Source organism: Rhamphochromis sp. 'chilingali' (genome assembly GCF_963969265.1).
Source record: "Rhamphochromis sp. 'chilingali' genome assembly, chromosome: 11".
Taxonomy (NCBI): Eukaryota; Metazoa; Chordata; class Actinopteri; order Cichliformes; family Cichlidae; genus Rhamphochromis; species Rhamphochromis sp. 'chilingali'.
In genome coordinates this window covers 3,044,449-3,059,373 of record NC_137938.1, presented here as the reverse complement: position 1 = coordinate 3,059,373, position 14,925 = coordinate 3,044,449, and the positions used below count along the sequence as shown (strand labels likewise).

Sequence of the window (14,925 nt, the reverse complement as noted above, 5' to 3'; positions counted from 1 at the left end):
TAACATGCAGCTTATCTCAGAACTGTCGGTGAAAATTATTCTTGGAGCTAGGTTTAATTGAGCTGCATTTTAAAGAGGTGCAATTTCACAATTTGTGTATATTTTCTAAGTTCACTATTTTGTCATGTGTTGAGAAAAACAGATTAAAAAATTACATGGTCTAATATTTACATTTAGCATAACTGCAACATTATTTTTTCATTGTTTTTTTTTTTAAAGACTCGAAAGGACTTGAAATTCAAAGTTTCAGACTTGTGACTTGACTCGGACTTTTACACCAGTGACTTGAGACTCGACTCTGACTTGCCTGACATTACTTGAGACTTGACTTGAGACTTGAGGATAAAGACTTGAGACTTACTTGAGACTTGCAAAACAATGACTTGGTCCCACCTCTGAATCATCAAACTATGAAATAGGTTGTATAAAGAAGGCTTTCTCAAGCACACAGAAATCTCATATGCACTCTCCTGCCTCTTTCTCACACAGCTCTGTCACTGCCAAGTGCAAGAAAAGCAATGTAAACCAGTCTTTGGCCCCCACGGCTCTACAGAGTGGCACGTCTGCGACCCGGCTTCACAGAGGAATCCTGCGCAGTGTAAACAGGCCCATTTGCACTAATTGCTATAAAAACAGCCCACTGCCATCTCTCTGCAGAGATGTACCCCCTGTTCTGTAAAAGCCTGCTTTGCTGACAAATGTGGGCTCCTCTGAGTTGTAGGTGTAATGCAACAGCCCGAGGGAGCATGAACAGCCACATTCTGCAGTCCTGGACAGCTCTGAGGTCACTTACACACATTAACGCTAAGCATGTTTACTTAAACTCTGCAGACTTTCACTGAGCAGGTAAGGACAGCGCGACACAAGCTCAGTATTATTTGGTACCCACAGATGCAAACAACACACTAAATGACTCGAACTGTAGAGAATCATTCTTAATGTTCTTAGTTGTTCCTGAACTGAAGCCCAGCTTAACACAAACCTTTTTACTGGGTGAAAAGTTCAAAAATGTCCTATTGTTGCAGAAGTGAGCAGTTTTCTCTAAACACAGTAAACGGGCTGGTACTTCTACAACACCATTGCTCATTTACCTGAGCCTACACATAGGAAGCATCAGCAAATGATGCTTCCCCTTGGACGGGGATCAATCCACCGACATTCAGACTTTAGACGACCTGCTCTACGAGCTGAAACACAGCCACTCACAATTATGGCATCTTAAGCTATATACAGATGTTCCTGTTTGGTTGGTGAACGCTGCAGCTGCATCACAGGCTGGACATACAGTGTTAAACTTCAGTGTGGTTTAAAAACAGATGATCTACATTACTGTTGTCTAAAAGGCTGCTGGGTCTGACTGAGAAGCCAAGGCTAGGAATCATTTTTGACTGTAATAAAACTGAGATTTACTGAGTAAATATAATTATACTCATCAAGACTTGATCTGACAGACCATCAACTCAAGAAAGAGTTTACTAAGGCCACAGATCAGGAGAACTGAGGGAGCCACAGAGTCCTGTTCAGGCGAACTCCTTTTTACACCCGAGGCGTCGCCTCCTACTGGCCATTAGAAAGACTGCAGGTTAAAACATTTTGTTGTGAAGCTGGAGGTATTGGCACGCATCGCCCAGCAAATCCTTTGACCATTACGCTGTACAGGGGGTGGGACAGTAGGCGGCTATAGACAGGCATACAATGCCCATAGGAAATGTCATTGGGAGGCTGGAGAAGAACTCCAGGACACGTTTAAGTGTTTCCAACAGACAAGTGGGCAAATATTTCCCCTTTTCCAGAAACTATTAATCTGCCTTTGTTACATCTCACCAAACATTTACTAAAACTGCCACATGGTGGCAAACCACAAGAAAAATAAGATCAGATTATTACAAACAAAAGAAGAGTGTAACCACGCAGTTACTTTTAAGAAGTGTAATTAATAAGTGTGGACCATGAAGTAAAAGCAAACAGAAAAAGATAACATATAATTTCATTTGGTTTATCAAAATGAAGCACACATTAGAATCTCCATTCGTTTGCATACAAGAAGGCTGATGAGGTTTGTCCCATCTAAAGGCAACAATACAACATTTCATAGTTTAAATGATGGAACTGGAAAATCAGCCTTTGAGTGGATGATCTCTGACCTACCAGAGCTGCACGGACAGTTTGTCACAACAGACTTACCATCACACACACAGTTACATGTCAGTGATACAGAGATTTAGTGTTTGCTGCAGTTTAGCAGCTTCGATATTAGAAAATTAGCAATGTAGTGCTTCTCCAGATATCCATGAGCACAGAGTGAGTGAAGAACCACGAGGTGATCACTGTGTGCACGTGTTTCACTCGAATTTGACCAATACTGTAGGAGGACTAGCAGTTCTTGTAAAACTGAAACAAAATATGAAGTTGACCTTGGTCACAGTTTGACTGAAGACAACCAAGGTGATCACTGAAGCTGAGTTAGACTGAAGTCTCACCGGTCCTGTAGGAGGACAGACGGACGGGCACCGAGGGCCTCAACATGGTAAGAGCTCATTGGTTCCTCAGTCAGCGTTCATATCAAACACAGATCAAGTATGAAAAATAATTAGCAAAACTGCTGAACCGAAGTCAGCTGGTAACTTTTCACATGGATCAACAAACAGAATATATTCCAAAGGCAGTCGTGACATTCCAGCCACGGCTTTGATCAACCAAGAACTGTGTGTGTGTGTGTGTGTGTGTGTGTGCGTGTGTGTGTGTGTGTGTGTGTGTGTGTGTGCGTGTGTGTGCGTGTGTGCGTGCGTGTGTGTGCGTGCGTGCGTGTGTGTGTGCGTGTGTGTGTGTGTGTGTGTGTGTGTGCGTGCGTGCGTGTGTGCGTGCGTGTGTGTGCGTGCGTGTGTGTGTGTGCGTGCGTGTGTGTGTGTGTGTGCGTGTGTGTGCGTGTGTGTGTGTGTGTGTGTGTGCGTGCGTGCGTGCGTGTGTGTGCGTGTGTGTGTGTGCAGACTTACACAGGCCAGAAGAAGGTAGCAGCCTTCACTCCTTGTCCTTGCGCTGTGATCCAGATCTAAACAAAGGTCTCAGTATTTATCAGGCCAACACAGATTATTAGGATGCTGCTGTAACACAAACAGTAACATGAGTGCGAGGAAGCCAAGCTCATAAACTGCAGCATGAAGGTGATCCCAGTGTGTGAAGGCACCGGCGTCTATTAGTCCACCTGACACTAACGCCTGTACAGCAGATTGCTGACGCACATCAATTACTTTTTAATATGCTAACAGTGCTGGAATGCTCCTTATCAACTCTTTAGCTCAAATTTGAGTAAATCTACAGCTGATTTCAGTCACTCCAACCTCTGCTCTGACTGATTTGTCCTTCCACTTGTGTAGTCGACTCTAAAAGAAAAGCTCTTGCTGTTTCCTGGCAGTACTTACTGGCTGTCCTCCCCACCAGCGGTGATTGAGCTTCTCTCGGCCTCTCAGGGTGAAGATTGCATCAAACCCTGGGTCATACATGGAGTTTCCAATGATGCCATGAGACTCCGGGTAAAGCCCCTTGGACAGAATCAAACCATTATGTTTCGGTCAGTAATGTTTGCTGTCTCACGCTAAATAAGAGGAAGCCTCGAAATCCTGCCTTATCTAAACCTCAGGCTTGGTCTCAAATTTCAGCAGTGATGTTGTTCCAAAGGCATCACACAGAGCACAAAAAACAATACCTCTGCACCCAAAGACCTCTCCAAAAACAGCTCATCGACAGGATGCCTGTAAATTTAACGCCTATAGTGAAATGCAGTCGCTTACATCTGTATGATCAGGACACAATTATTGCCCCCTTTGAAATGTAAAATCTGTCTGAAAATGCATTTTAACAGAGCAAGGATAACAAAAACAAGAAATTAGTTTAGACTTAAGAAAAGAATTGTTGATGTTCACAAACCAGGAGATGGATGTACAAAGTTAGCACAGAGTTTCCAAGTGTCACGAGCTGGAGTGAGGACTGTCATCGAGAAAGACAGTACAGAAGAAGCCTGACAGAGGTGGGAGGTGAAACAAAGGCTGAGAGATGTGTTTAAAGACCCCGGAGCAACAAGACACTAATGAATGAGTTAGCCATGTGAGGAAGTGCAGTCTCAAAGAAGACGATCCTGAACAGGAACTGACTGTGAGGCTGCAGACCAAGGAAAACCCAAGCCAGACTGAAGTATGCCAAGAACAACCTGGAAAAAGACTATGCCTGCTGGAAGGGCATTCTTTGGTGAGATGCGACAAAACTAGAGGACTGAGGTCACAGAGATGCTGCTGAAGTTTGAAGAAAGAAGGGAGAGACGTGCAAGCCAAAGAACACCGTCTCCACAGTGAAACACGGTGGTGGGAGCATCGCTTCAGTGCGTCTGGAACTGGTAATCTGGTCAAGGTGGAAGGAGCCAAGATGAAAGAAGGATTTGTGAAGACTTTAAAGAAAATGTCAAGCAGCCAGCGACAAAACTGGGTCTGGGTTTATATTGTTTTCCAACACAACAGGGACTTGAAACATACGTTGCTCCTGGTAACAAAGTAGCTCCCGAAGACCAAAGCGAATGTTACTGACTGGACTGCACAAGTAAAATAATGTAAGCATGCAAAATAAAAGCAGGACGTTTGGAAACGTTGTGATAAAAAGTCTTTGCTCTGTTTAAAAGCACTAAAAAAATGAAATCTTCATAGACTGCAGCCGGATCCATGAGAACATCACCAAAGAGCTTTATCCATTTGACACAATTACATTATTAATCACAGATAAATACAAATAATTTGTTGACTTCATAAATGATTTCTGTTACTACAGTCTTGTGGCACTTCTTACTTTGCTGAAATGAACATGTAACCCTGTGGGACAGACATATTTTATCACAACAACCCAGTAGCACAGAAACACAAGTGTGCCATGACTTACTGTAGCCAGCGAGTAGAGATTGGGGAAGGTTTTCGTGGGGTAAACAGGTCTCATGTACGGCGCATGGGTTCCACATGTTCCTCAAAAGGACACAGCAAAACAAATTCTTAGACTACGGCAGACGCACAGCCTGCCAGAGCTCGTGGCTTCATCAGTGTCACGTTCACTTCCTAACAGGGAACTCTTCACTCCTCGTTTCAGAACCGAAAGCTCATGTTTTACAGAACTTACTGAGCTTCTCAATGTGAGGGATGACAGTGTTCCCTCTCTTCACATACGAAGCTCTAAATCCATCCATGGACAGGATGATGAGCGGCGGACGCACAAACCTGCATGTGCATGGAAGAAGTTTTTTAAATGCATGAAATCAGACTTGCTCAACCAAGTTCAACCCGCTACCCTCCTGTTGCTTTACTGCTAAGATTTCAACATACCCGGCAGGACATTCAGGAGCCTTGATCTCCTCACAATCGTCCTGCAGCCACGAGGTGTCTCCTGAGGGAACGTGATGAGAGATTAACATGAGCTTTTGTTATGCTTGTATGGAAAAGTGGGAACCAGTGGTTGGTTGTCATATTTTCTCACAAACTGCATGATTCTTGAACGTACTTCTACTTGAGTATTTCCTCTGTATACTATTTTTTTCTCCTCCAGTAAATCTAAAGACATTGACAATCTTAAATAGATGAATTTATCAGCTGACCCCTGAAAGGAAAGAGATTAATGTACAAAGCACCAATCTCAAGTCTTTCTCTAACAAAGTCCTTTTGATCCAAAATAAATTTAGCTGATAACACTGGACCTAGAATTTTAAATGCAGTATTATTTACACTTTTTAAAATTTCATGCACTTTAGCTTCATTAAATTTAAACAGGCTGAACCACAGAAACAAACACAAATAAATTAGTTACCCAGTAACTACCAGGTATAACTGTTCGGTAACAGTGAACTCAAGGATAAAGGAACTCGCTGATGTGCTGGTATCCTTGATTATATTCTGTTGTGGTCATGGACAGCTGGGGAAAAGATGGCAGAGCAAGCATTTGTGAAGTGCTGGAGTAACTTACCTTTACAGTAGCATCAGTATCATAGCACAGTTTGTCATTCTGAGTCATTTTGATTTTCTTGTGTTTTGGTGTCATTTTGTATTAAGGTTAATGTTTCTGCTTCATTAGTTTAGTCTGTTTTGAGTTTTTTATATTCTCTGTTTAGGTCCTTGTCCATTAGGTTTCCCTTGTGTCTCTGTCCACTGCGTCCCTCTGTGTGTGTATGTGTGTGTGTGTGTCTGTGTGTGTGTGTGTTTATCCAGCCCATCATGCCTCTCACCCTCTCTCGCCCTGTCGGTTCCCTGAACTATTTCTGCGTCCCCCCCCTCGTTGTCTCCTCCCCTTATCTCCCTGGTCCATCTCGTTTCCCTGAGCGTTCTTTTCCTCCTGCGTCATGTTGTGTGAATTATTCGGAGTCTTAGTACTTCCTGTTTTACTTTGATAGTTTCCTGTCTGGTTCAGTTTTGTTTGCCCCTGTCTCGTTAGTTAGATCATGTTCAGCTGTGTCCCCCCTGTGGTTTGTTCCCGTGTTTGCCCTTCTGTGGCTGCGTCCCAATTCAGGGTCTGCAGCCTTAAAGGTCCTCAAGGGCCGCGTACCCAAAGACCGCTGAGGCTGGAAGTGCGAGGCTTGTGAAATGGGACGGTCTAGCCTCCGTCGCGCTGCCCAGGTTGGCGAGCAACCATGATACTAACAGCTGGAAACGTTTCATACAGCTGTGTTTGACAGAAATGAAGGAGAACATCTTTTGTTCATTTGTTTGTTTCTACATGAGCTTTGATCATTCTCTGTAGGATTAAGCTCAGCTATTGAACGGCGTATATTTTAAAGTAAAGGCTTTAAAACCAAGTTAGTACAAACGTCCCTAATGTCACATGACTTTGCCGACACGGTCCCCCGCGGGGCTCCGTATATAACTATAGTGGTTTAAATAACCAAGTAACCATCCAATAATACTAAATATTACATATATTTATTGTTTACTTTGAGAATATAGAAATGTTTGAAATGTATGCTTAGATCGGTTTGTTTATGTGTAAAAATTGTAACTTTATTTTTCTATTGCGGGGGTGGGGGCTCCTTTTATAAATTTAAAGTGTGGCTAAAATAATAATAATAAACATTTACATTAAAAAAAAAAAAACTTTGCCGACATGTGGCCAACAGTAATGTTTAATGGTCTTCGTTATTAAACATTTGCACATAAATAAGTGACATAATAGTCAGTACTTACTTAAAGTTCACTCTTCGGGCGCCCCTCATCCGCCGTTTTTTGTTGGCAAAATTATCCACACCCACCGCCGCGCTATGCATTCTGGGATATGTTGGGCCACGAAGTCTACACCGCCACGTCCTTAAAATTCAGGGAAATGAAGGACGCATTTGACGGCTGCAATTCGAGCAGCCTTCGAATTGGGACAGCCTTCGGCACGCCGCTGTGACGTAATCGGCCTTAAAATGCGGCCTTTAAGGCTGCAGACCCTGAATTGGGACACAGCCTGGGTCTCCCTCGGTCCCGCGTCGCCATCTCCCTCATGGCCGTGTGTTTCTCTGTGTATTAAGTTTCGTTTTGTGTGTCTGCGCGTCTGCATTTCGGTCCATCCTGCCTGCTTCACACAGTTAACGTGGTTTTAAAAGTTACAGAAGTGCTTTAAACTAAATTCTTTTAATCAGCAGCAGGGGGCGCTCCCGTGGTTGCACATATGGTCATACAGAAGTCTACAGGAAGTCCATGGCTTTCTTTGGAGTTGAGTCAGTGAGTGAGCAGCTTCACAGTTTGACTGCACCTTGGTTTTGGTTTTTTTAAAACCACGATGGTGTCGGCTAATGTTTTGCTCAGGCTTCAGGCTGGGACGACAGCAACGAGTGGATGACAGTCAGTAACTGACTTTAAAGTAAAAGTTGTGCCTTTTGAAATGTGTTCACAGCAGTGCTGCGATGTAACGTTGAAGGCTAACGCTCCCTGTTTCTGATTTGCATTGCACTTTTTCAGGTTTTGCTTGACTAACTACAGCTCAGCTCATAGTTAGCAAGTGTCTTATCTATTTATCCATGAGTGACCAAAGCAGTCACCAAGAGGTTTTTGGTGTAACTGATTTCACCTGGTGACAGCGAACAACCTCCAGGAATCCCTTATCAAACAGTGAGAGAATACTCATTTTTCAGATGGTTGTCGATTGGTTATTTCATACAACGATCAATCATGTATACGTGGAGGGATTAACACCTTCAACGTACCTTCAATGGACTGTTCAAAGTATTACCTATTGTAAACTCTCAGCTCTCACTGTGTATGTATGAGTGAGAGCCTGATACATACACAGCTGGATAACCACTGCAATCCAACATCTTCTTCTACCCAAATCAGCAGGAAAGGAATACACAGAAAAATTCCACATTTCTGTCCTCAGTGACTGTTGGAGCATAAAATCAGCTAAATGCTTAACAGTGCAGTGAGGTACGGGTGCCTAATGGAATTATTTGCATAATAATTATGCTAATAAATAACTATGAGTCACTGTATCTAGATCGGTTGGCGGTTGAGATCTGGTGACCAATACCTGCAGCTACAGTGTGTGGTTTTGTGTGTGGAGCACTTACAGTTTAGGGATGCAGCTTTAGTTGACTTACAAAGTTAGCGCTCCAACTTTGTCACTTCTGGCATCCATTAAGCTAATTATAGGCCACAGACCAGTGGGTGACACCACAGGGGCTACTTTCATCTTTTGCACAGTACTCTTGTCAGTGCGCCCCAGGGCAGCTGTGGCTACAATGTAGCTGCCATCACCAGTGTGTGAATGGGTGAATGACTGAATGTAGTGTAAAGCGCTTTGGGGTCCTTAGGGACTGAGTAAAGCGCTATACAAATACAGGCCATTTACTCATGAGTCATTCCTCATTTCTTAAAATTTGCTTTACAAAACACAGACTTCCTTGTTTGTTGAAGCACTCAACACTGATTACGACTCATTCAAACATAAAAAGGCACCAAACTCAAGCACTGTTGTGTCTACTCAGACAGCTTGGCAAAGAACCCGTTTTAAATTGTATCTTGTTGTTAGCGGTTATTTGGATATCCGTTTATTCCCATTTCTTTAGTTGGATCTATGATAACACAGTCTGACAGGCATAAAAAGGTACTTTTGCACCAACAAGGTGAAAACGTGGCATATCTCAGCACGGTGTGCGACTGACACAGAGGCAGATGAAGAGTTTCTCAACATCATGTCCTTAAGAAACAGAATTAAACCCAGCAAAGAAACAGGGCCTGAGAGATGCATCTGGCCCCAGTTAAATCGCCCCAGTATGGATTTTAAAGCCAGTAATTGTGACCATAAATGACCTGCTTTTTTTGGCCAACACCAATATAAAAACATGGTGTCAATAAATTCAAATGTAGTATTTTCTAAATTCCAGTCTTTGAAAAGCTTTCCAGATCCACAACACTGATACTATGTTCATATTTCTTTACACATGTAACACATACACATGCACTTTTGTAATAAAATGAGACGTCCTCATTACAACGCATGGTCGGACTAATTAATAATGGACAAAATCCTCTGAACATTTGAAGTCAGGAGGTCAGGTAAAGTTGCAAACCTTTGCACAGCTTCTTGTAGTTGGTACAACAGTCTCCTCTGGCCAGACAGTCATCAGAGCAGTGGCAGGCATGCTGTTCATTGCGTGTCTCCCCGCACCGATCTCTGCTGCACTCATAACCGCCCTCTGTGTGCAAGAAGAACATAGCAGTTATGTTGACCATGAATCACTGAGGTTTAAAACGCCAAAGCTTTCTACGTGCACAGCTTAGCTGGAAGGTTAGTGGTGAAACCAGTGAAAAATGAAAGCTGAGATATTAATGTGACAGCGGTTTGGCTGCAGACTGAGTGGGAAGCAGCATGTGAGCAACAATGGTGATGGGGTCCGTGTTTGAACAGTCCTCAAGCTGAAAAACTTCCAAAGAAGGATTTGACAGAGTCAGGAAAAAGACGCAGGCGACCAGAAAAACAAGTAAATTATTGCTTTCAGGCAATGGGAGGTTACTGGTGGCGAGGCGGTGGTGAGCCAAAGACCACCAGCCTGAAGGAGTGGACATAAAATCAGACCACCAGCAGCAGAGGGAAAATGTTGACAGAGAGAGGGAGCACTGCAAAGGCAGAGGGGGCGGCAACAAACCGCTCAATCAAAAAGTGAGAGACCTGTCGTTAAGTCTACGACTCATTTCCAGCTCAGACAACTGAGCTGCACAGTCAGCCTCACAAAAATATATCAAGTGGGTATTTGTAAGCTTGATTATAGCAGGCGGCATCCACATGAAAACAATTCAAACTCATTACTGTTCAACAAATGTCTGCAGGTTAGAGAAACCTTCACTGTAGGAATAACATACAGTAAGATGCCAAAGTAATCAGGATCTGGCTCACTTTGCAAGAAGTGTGTAATTCCACAGAGATTAAAATCAGCTAAATGTACTTTATCAGATACATCTTTGTGCAGACTTTAGTAGCTGGCTGCCGTCAGCTGGAACCTGACATGTGTAGCATGTATGTGTCTGATGGGTGGTTTGAAGGGGGGCTGTCGTGTATTTTGATCTGGTTTAAACAGATCGTTTCGTGTGATTCAAATTTCAAACTGGTCCTTTTTTATCACACACTGGGTGTCGGTGCACCGTCCACTGTAAGATGCTTTAGCAGCTGCCCCTTGAAGCCAGGTGTCCTCTGACTGGCTGCTTCTCACAAACCAAAGGTTTAAATGGTGCAGGTGTGTGAACCAGCTGTCTGCCTGAGGTGACCATATCAGGGAACTGTGGGGTGGCTGCAGGTCAGGTCAGGTGGAGCAGATCACCTACTAACCAGATGATTAGTCAATCAATCTTTATTTATAAAGCACTTTTCATACAAAAATGTAGCACAAAGTGCTTTACATGGTTAAAAGCAGCCCACCTCACCCTCCAACTCACTCCCCACACTCTCATTAACATAAACGATCATGGATACATACCCCCCCCCCCCACACACACACACACACTTAAAGAGTAAAATTGGGCTGGGTTCACATGAGCCCAGTGAGGAAACACTATCACAGGGAGCCGTCTGCACCGGGAGCCGGTCACAGACCGCAGCCTCCAGGCCGGGCACACAGCAGGAGGGAGGCAAAGGAGCCCCCCAGCCAGGTGAGAGGACCCCCAGAGCCCCACCAGCCACGGTCGATCACAGCCCCGGTGCAGAGAGCCCCCTCCGAGGAAACACTGGATGTGTGGTGGTTCAGTCCCAGTCTGCTCCAGTCAGTATGCCAAATATCGTTGGACAAGATACTAACCCCATGTTACTCGTGTGTGTGAATGCTCGTTAGCAAGCACGTAATAAAGAGCAATTATAGTTTGCTGTTTGTTGAACTTTAACTTCAAATTTCTCCCTTTTCAAAATATTTTCAAAGCAATTTTGTAGGAATTTAACCTCCGACAGTTTTAAAATTCACGTTTAAATCCCATAAATCTCATAAGTGCTGACAATAGGAACATCATAGCTATATTACAGAAAGTTAAATATGTGATCAAAGCCTGTATGTGTGCTTTAATCACTCATTTATAGACTGTATAAACACAGAACTATTTAAATACTTTACTGTCCCTCTAAGTGCTACAGGAAAGACACACTATCCAAATAAAGGCTTCCTCTGTGAAGCTCGGCTGGTTGGCACTTAGCAGCACTCGTTTATCTTTGTTTGCTGTCTTTACCAGGATGAACTTCAGGTACCGAATCTTCACTCCAGTTTTTTCATTCATGTATTGTTTCGCCCGGTTCCATGGAAACCATCAGCTTTGTGCTGATCAACAAGTATTTGAATTTTTAAAAAGAATACATAAGCTTTAATGTCATATTATGTTACAACTGCAAATATAATGTAATGAGAAGTACAACACACTGCTTTTAGGAATTAAATGAGTGAGGTAATACACGGTAAAACATTATTTAAAAAGTAGCATGTAATCTATTACTTTTTTTGAGTAATATTCCCAATATTGCCCATCAGGCAGCTACACAGGATGGTCACTGCTTTTTGTCACATAGATGATGCATGTGTACAGTCTCATGTTCATATGTTTAGGTAAAATATCAAAACCTAAAATTCAGTTTGAGCCAAATCTGAAAGGAGTTCAGACGCGTGCAGGTCAGCCACATTACTCTGAAACTGCCGGTCAATCCAGCCGCTCTGTAGGTCCTGCAGACTGCAAAGCGAGCACAGCCTCACCTATCTACACACAAAGAGAAACGCCAGAGTCTCCGAAACACAAGAAGGACATCGTGTTACATGTTGGAACAAAATTCTCGACCACCTGATGGATGTTAAAAGTAGGTCTCTGAGCATTTCCTCCAGCTTAATAAGTGACTGTTTGGTTTGGCCTCTCCACCCTGACCTGCAGGCGTAGGTGCAAGCTCAAGGGAAAGACAGCCCGGCAAATATCTCTCAGCTGAACAGCGTCACTTTAATGTTTTTTAGCCCTTCATTGCCAAGACTTGGAGGAACAACTCTCAGGTATCAGAGATAATTACCTCACATATTAGTTTTTTATTACAAGACAACACAAATTAGGACCAACACATTGTTAGTGGTGTCAAAGTCAAGTTTTATAAGCATACCTGTGCGTAGGCAGAGCTGGTCAAAGTCTGAGCAGCAGCCATTGTAGGTTTTACACAGGTTGTCGCAGCGACAGTTTGGCGGCTCCAACTCAACCAGCTCGAAACACCTGTTTCTGCAGGAGCCGGAGGTCGCCACGTAGTGAGACGCAGAGCGAGCTGGGGAGGAAGAAACAGAGGTTCTAATGGGTCTTTAAAAATGTCCAAAAAAAGAGGTGAGAGGTTCAAAACGACACAAAAGTGCACACCAATACTGCTGAGCTGTGCAGCGATGCAGTGACCACAAGCATGTGACTGTGAAGGATTGGTGGTTCGTTTGACGGTTGAAGACGGCTACACAAACAGATCACTAGTCATTCTGCCACGTGCAGGTTATTCTTCACTCCTGTGGCTGCTTCCTGGAGAAACACCTGAGCTGTTCAGTTTTAGCACCCAGTGGTGCCCACCAACGTCACAGCTGATTAACTCCACATCTATTTACACGTGAGGTTTAGAGCATTAGCTGGAGGGACAATAAATCAAAGACATTGTCCAAAAACTGAATGAAAAGCTGCACTGTTCACATGTCTTTGAAAGGAAATAATAACTCATAACAACTGTGACAAAAGCTCAGTTTGTATCATGGGCCAAACTCAACAGTTACTGAGCTTTAACTCTTCTCCCGGGACCCCACCTACGCTCACGTTGTCTCACTGTGGGAACTCTCAGTGCCTAAGACACAATCATGCTTTTGTCCTCCATATATCCAAAGGAACATGGCCTATTTTGGCTCCTCTGACCTAACTGAAGACATCCTGAGATCTGAGAGTGAGACAGAGTGAAGCTATTGCTAAACAACATGCTCCTTGTGCAGCCGCTTACAAAAAACCAGTTTTCCTTGCAGAGAGTGCCTCAGGATGCCAGCACGAGCTTTTCAGCCCGTGGATATATATGTATGTGTATTTTTGTAACTACATGTGCTGAGGTGTTGCCCTAGCCAGTTGGCACGCCGGTGTAGTGTGTGTGTGTCAGTGCAGTAAAGCCTGAATAGCTTCTTTGCTATAAGACTCAGGCCTACTCTGTACCAGCGGCAGTGGACTATAGGTCAAAGGTGAAGTCTTTTAGTTTATCACAGCACGGCGAGTGCGATTTCCACACGTCTCTTTACACTAACGTCAAGAGAAAATGAGGAGAAATGAAGACTTCCTCAGAGCCCATAAAACCGTCGACTGTGCATGCACTCAACTATTAACTGAAAGTTTAATAGTCGAGTGCATGCACAGCTCAAGTTTCCCCAAGAGACTGCCACTGTCACAGTCCATTTTCACACACTGCAGACATGAACTTTACTAACCATTGCCCAATGGGACTGAACGTGAGAAGGAAGGACACGGTCTAACTGGACATTAAAGGGTGTTTAATCTGCCAGCTCCCTTGGAAAAAGTCCCTGAGGTGTCCAGTTGCATCACTGTAGGAACAAGAGCAGGTAATTGTCTGGTGAGGTCATACAGCACACTTGTCTGAAAGTCTTTCCACTAGTGTGCTGAGTCAGGTCAACGCCGGATAATTCGACCTGATTCTCCACGTTTCATGGAGTCCATTTGTAAAAACAGCTCAACCCTCACTGTTTAACAGGGGGACAGCGTCTGAGAAGAAAACAAAGTAAAGAAAGCAAAATAAGCAGCGTAGGTTTGTCAGGTTCCACAAGACTGGCCAGAAAGACCAGTTTTGTGGGTTATGACGTATCTAAGCTGTAGATTTAAGTATAGAAGATATGGAAGACGAATGTTGCTGCTTTTTAGCTCGTTTTGAAGATTCCCACCAGCTTTCCATCTTGAGACATTCTATGAACAAGATTTACAAAAAAGCTTTATTTTTTATTCAGTATAACCCAAAACGAGTGAACGAGTCCATGAACTCATGAAGAAAGCGATCGCAGAGGTCAAATCAGAAAACTGTTTTCTCATAGACTTGTATAGGGCCAGTAATCTTTTAGCAACCGCAACTATCGTCATCTGGTGGGCTCCAGATAGAATAGAATAGCCTTTATTGTCATTGTACAGAGTACAACGAAATTGGAGTGCCACTCCCTTGGTGCAAGTTTCAATAATAAATATAAATGTAAAATATAAAAAGTACAAAAAAAACAATCGTAAGTACTCAAACAATAGTATGTACAATATATACAGGATAGCAGCATTAATATAATGACAGTATGAATAGCAGCATAATATAATGACAGTGACGGTATGGAATAGGTTCAATTGTTTTTGTGCTTATTTACTACGGTGATAGCTCTGGGAAAGAAGCTATCCCTGAATCTGTTTGTCCTGGTTTTAT

At 43.3% G+C, this 14,925-nt stretch overlaps 1 protein-coding gene across 5 annotated transcripts in view; it reads right to left on the bottom strand.

The window, feature by feature from the left end:
• enpp2 (ectonucleotide pyrophosphatase/phosphodiesterase 2) overlaps positions 1-14,925 on the bottom strand; it is a 76,240-nt gene that overhangs the window by 36,368 nt on the left and 24,947 nt on the right. For all 5 annotated transcript variants that reach the window (XM_080897528.1, XM_080897529.1, XM_080897530.1 and 2 more), the window contains exons 3-9: positions 12,610-12,765; positions 9,569-9,694; positions 5,355-5,415; positions 5,152-5,249; positions 4,921-5,000; positions 3,420-3,539; positions 2,994-3,049 (exon numbers count right to left, since the gene is read on the bottom strand). In XM_080897528.1, the coding sequence (XP_080753654.1) occupies positions 2,994-3,049; positions 3,420-3,539; positions 4,921-5,000; positions 5,152-5,249; positions 5,355-5,415; positions 9,569-9,694; positions 12,610-12,765 (697 nt within the window). The remainder of the gene's footprint in view (positions 1-2,993; positions 3,050-3,419; positions 3,540-4,920; positions 5,001-5,151; positions 5,250-5,354; positions 5,416-9,568; positions 9,695-12,609; positions 12,766-14,925) is intronic.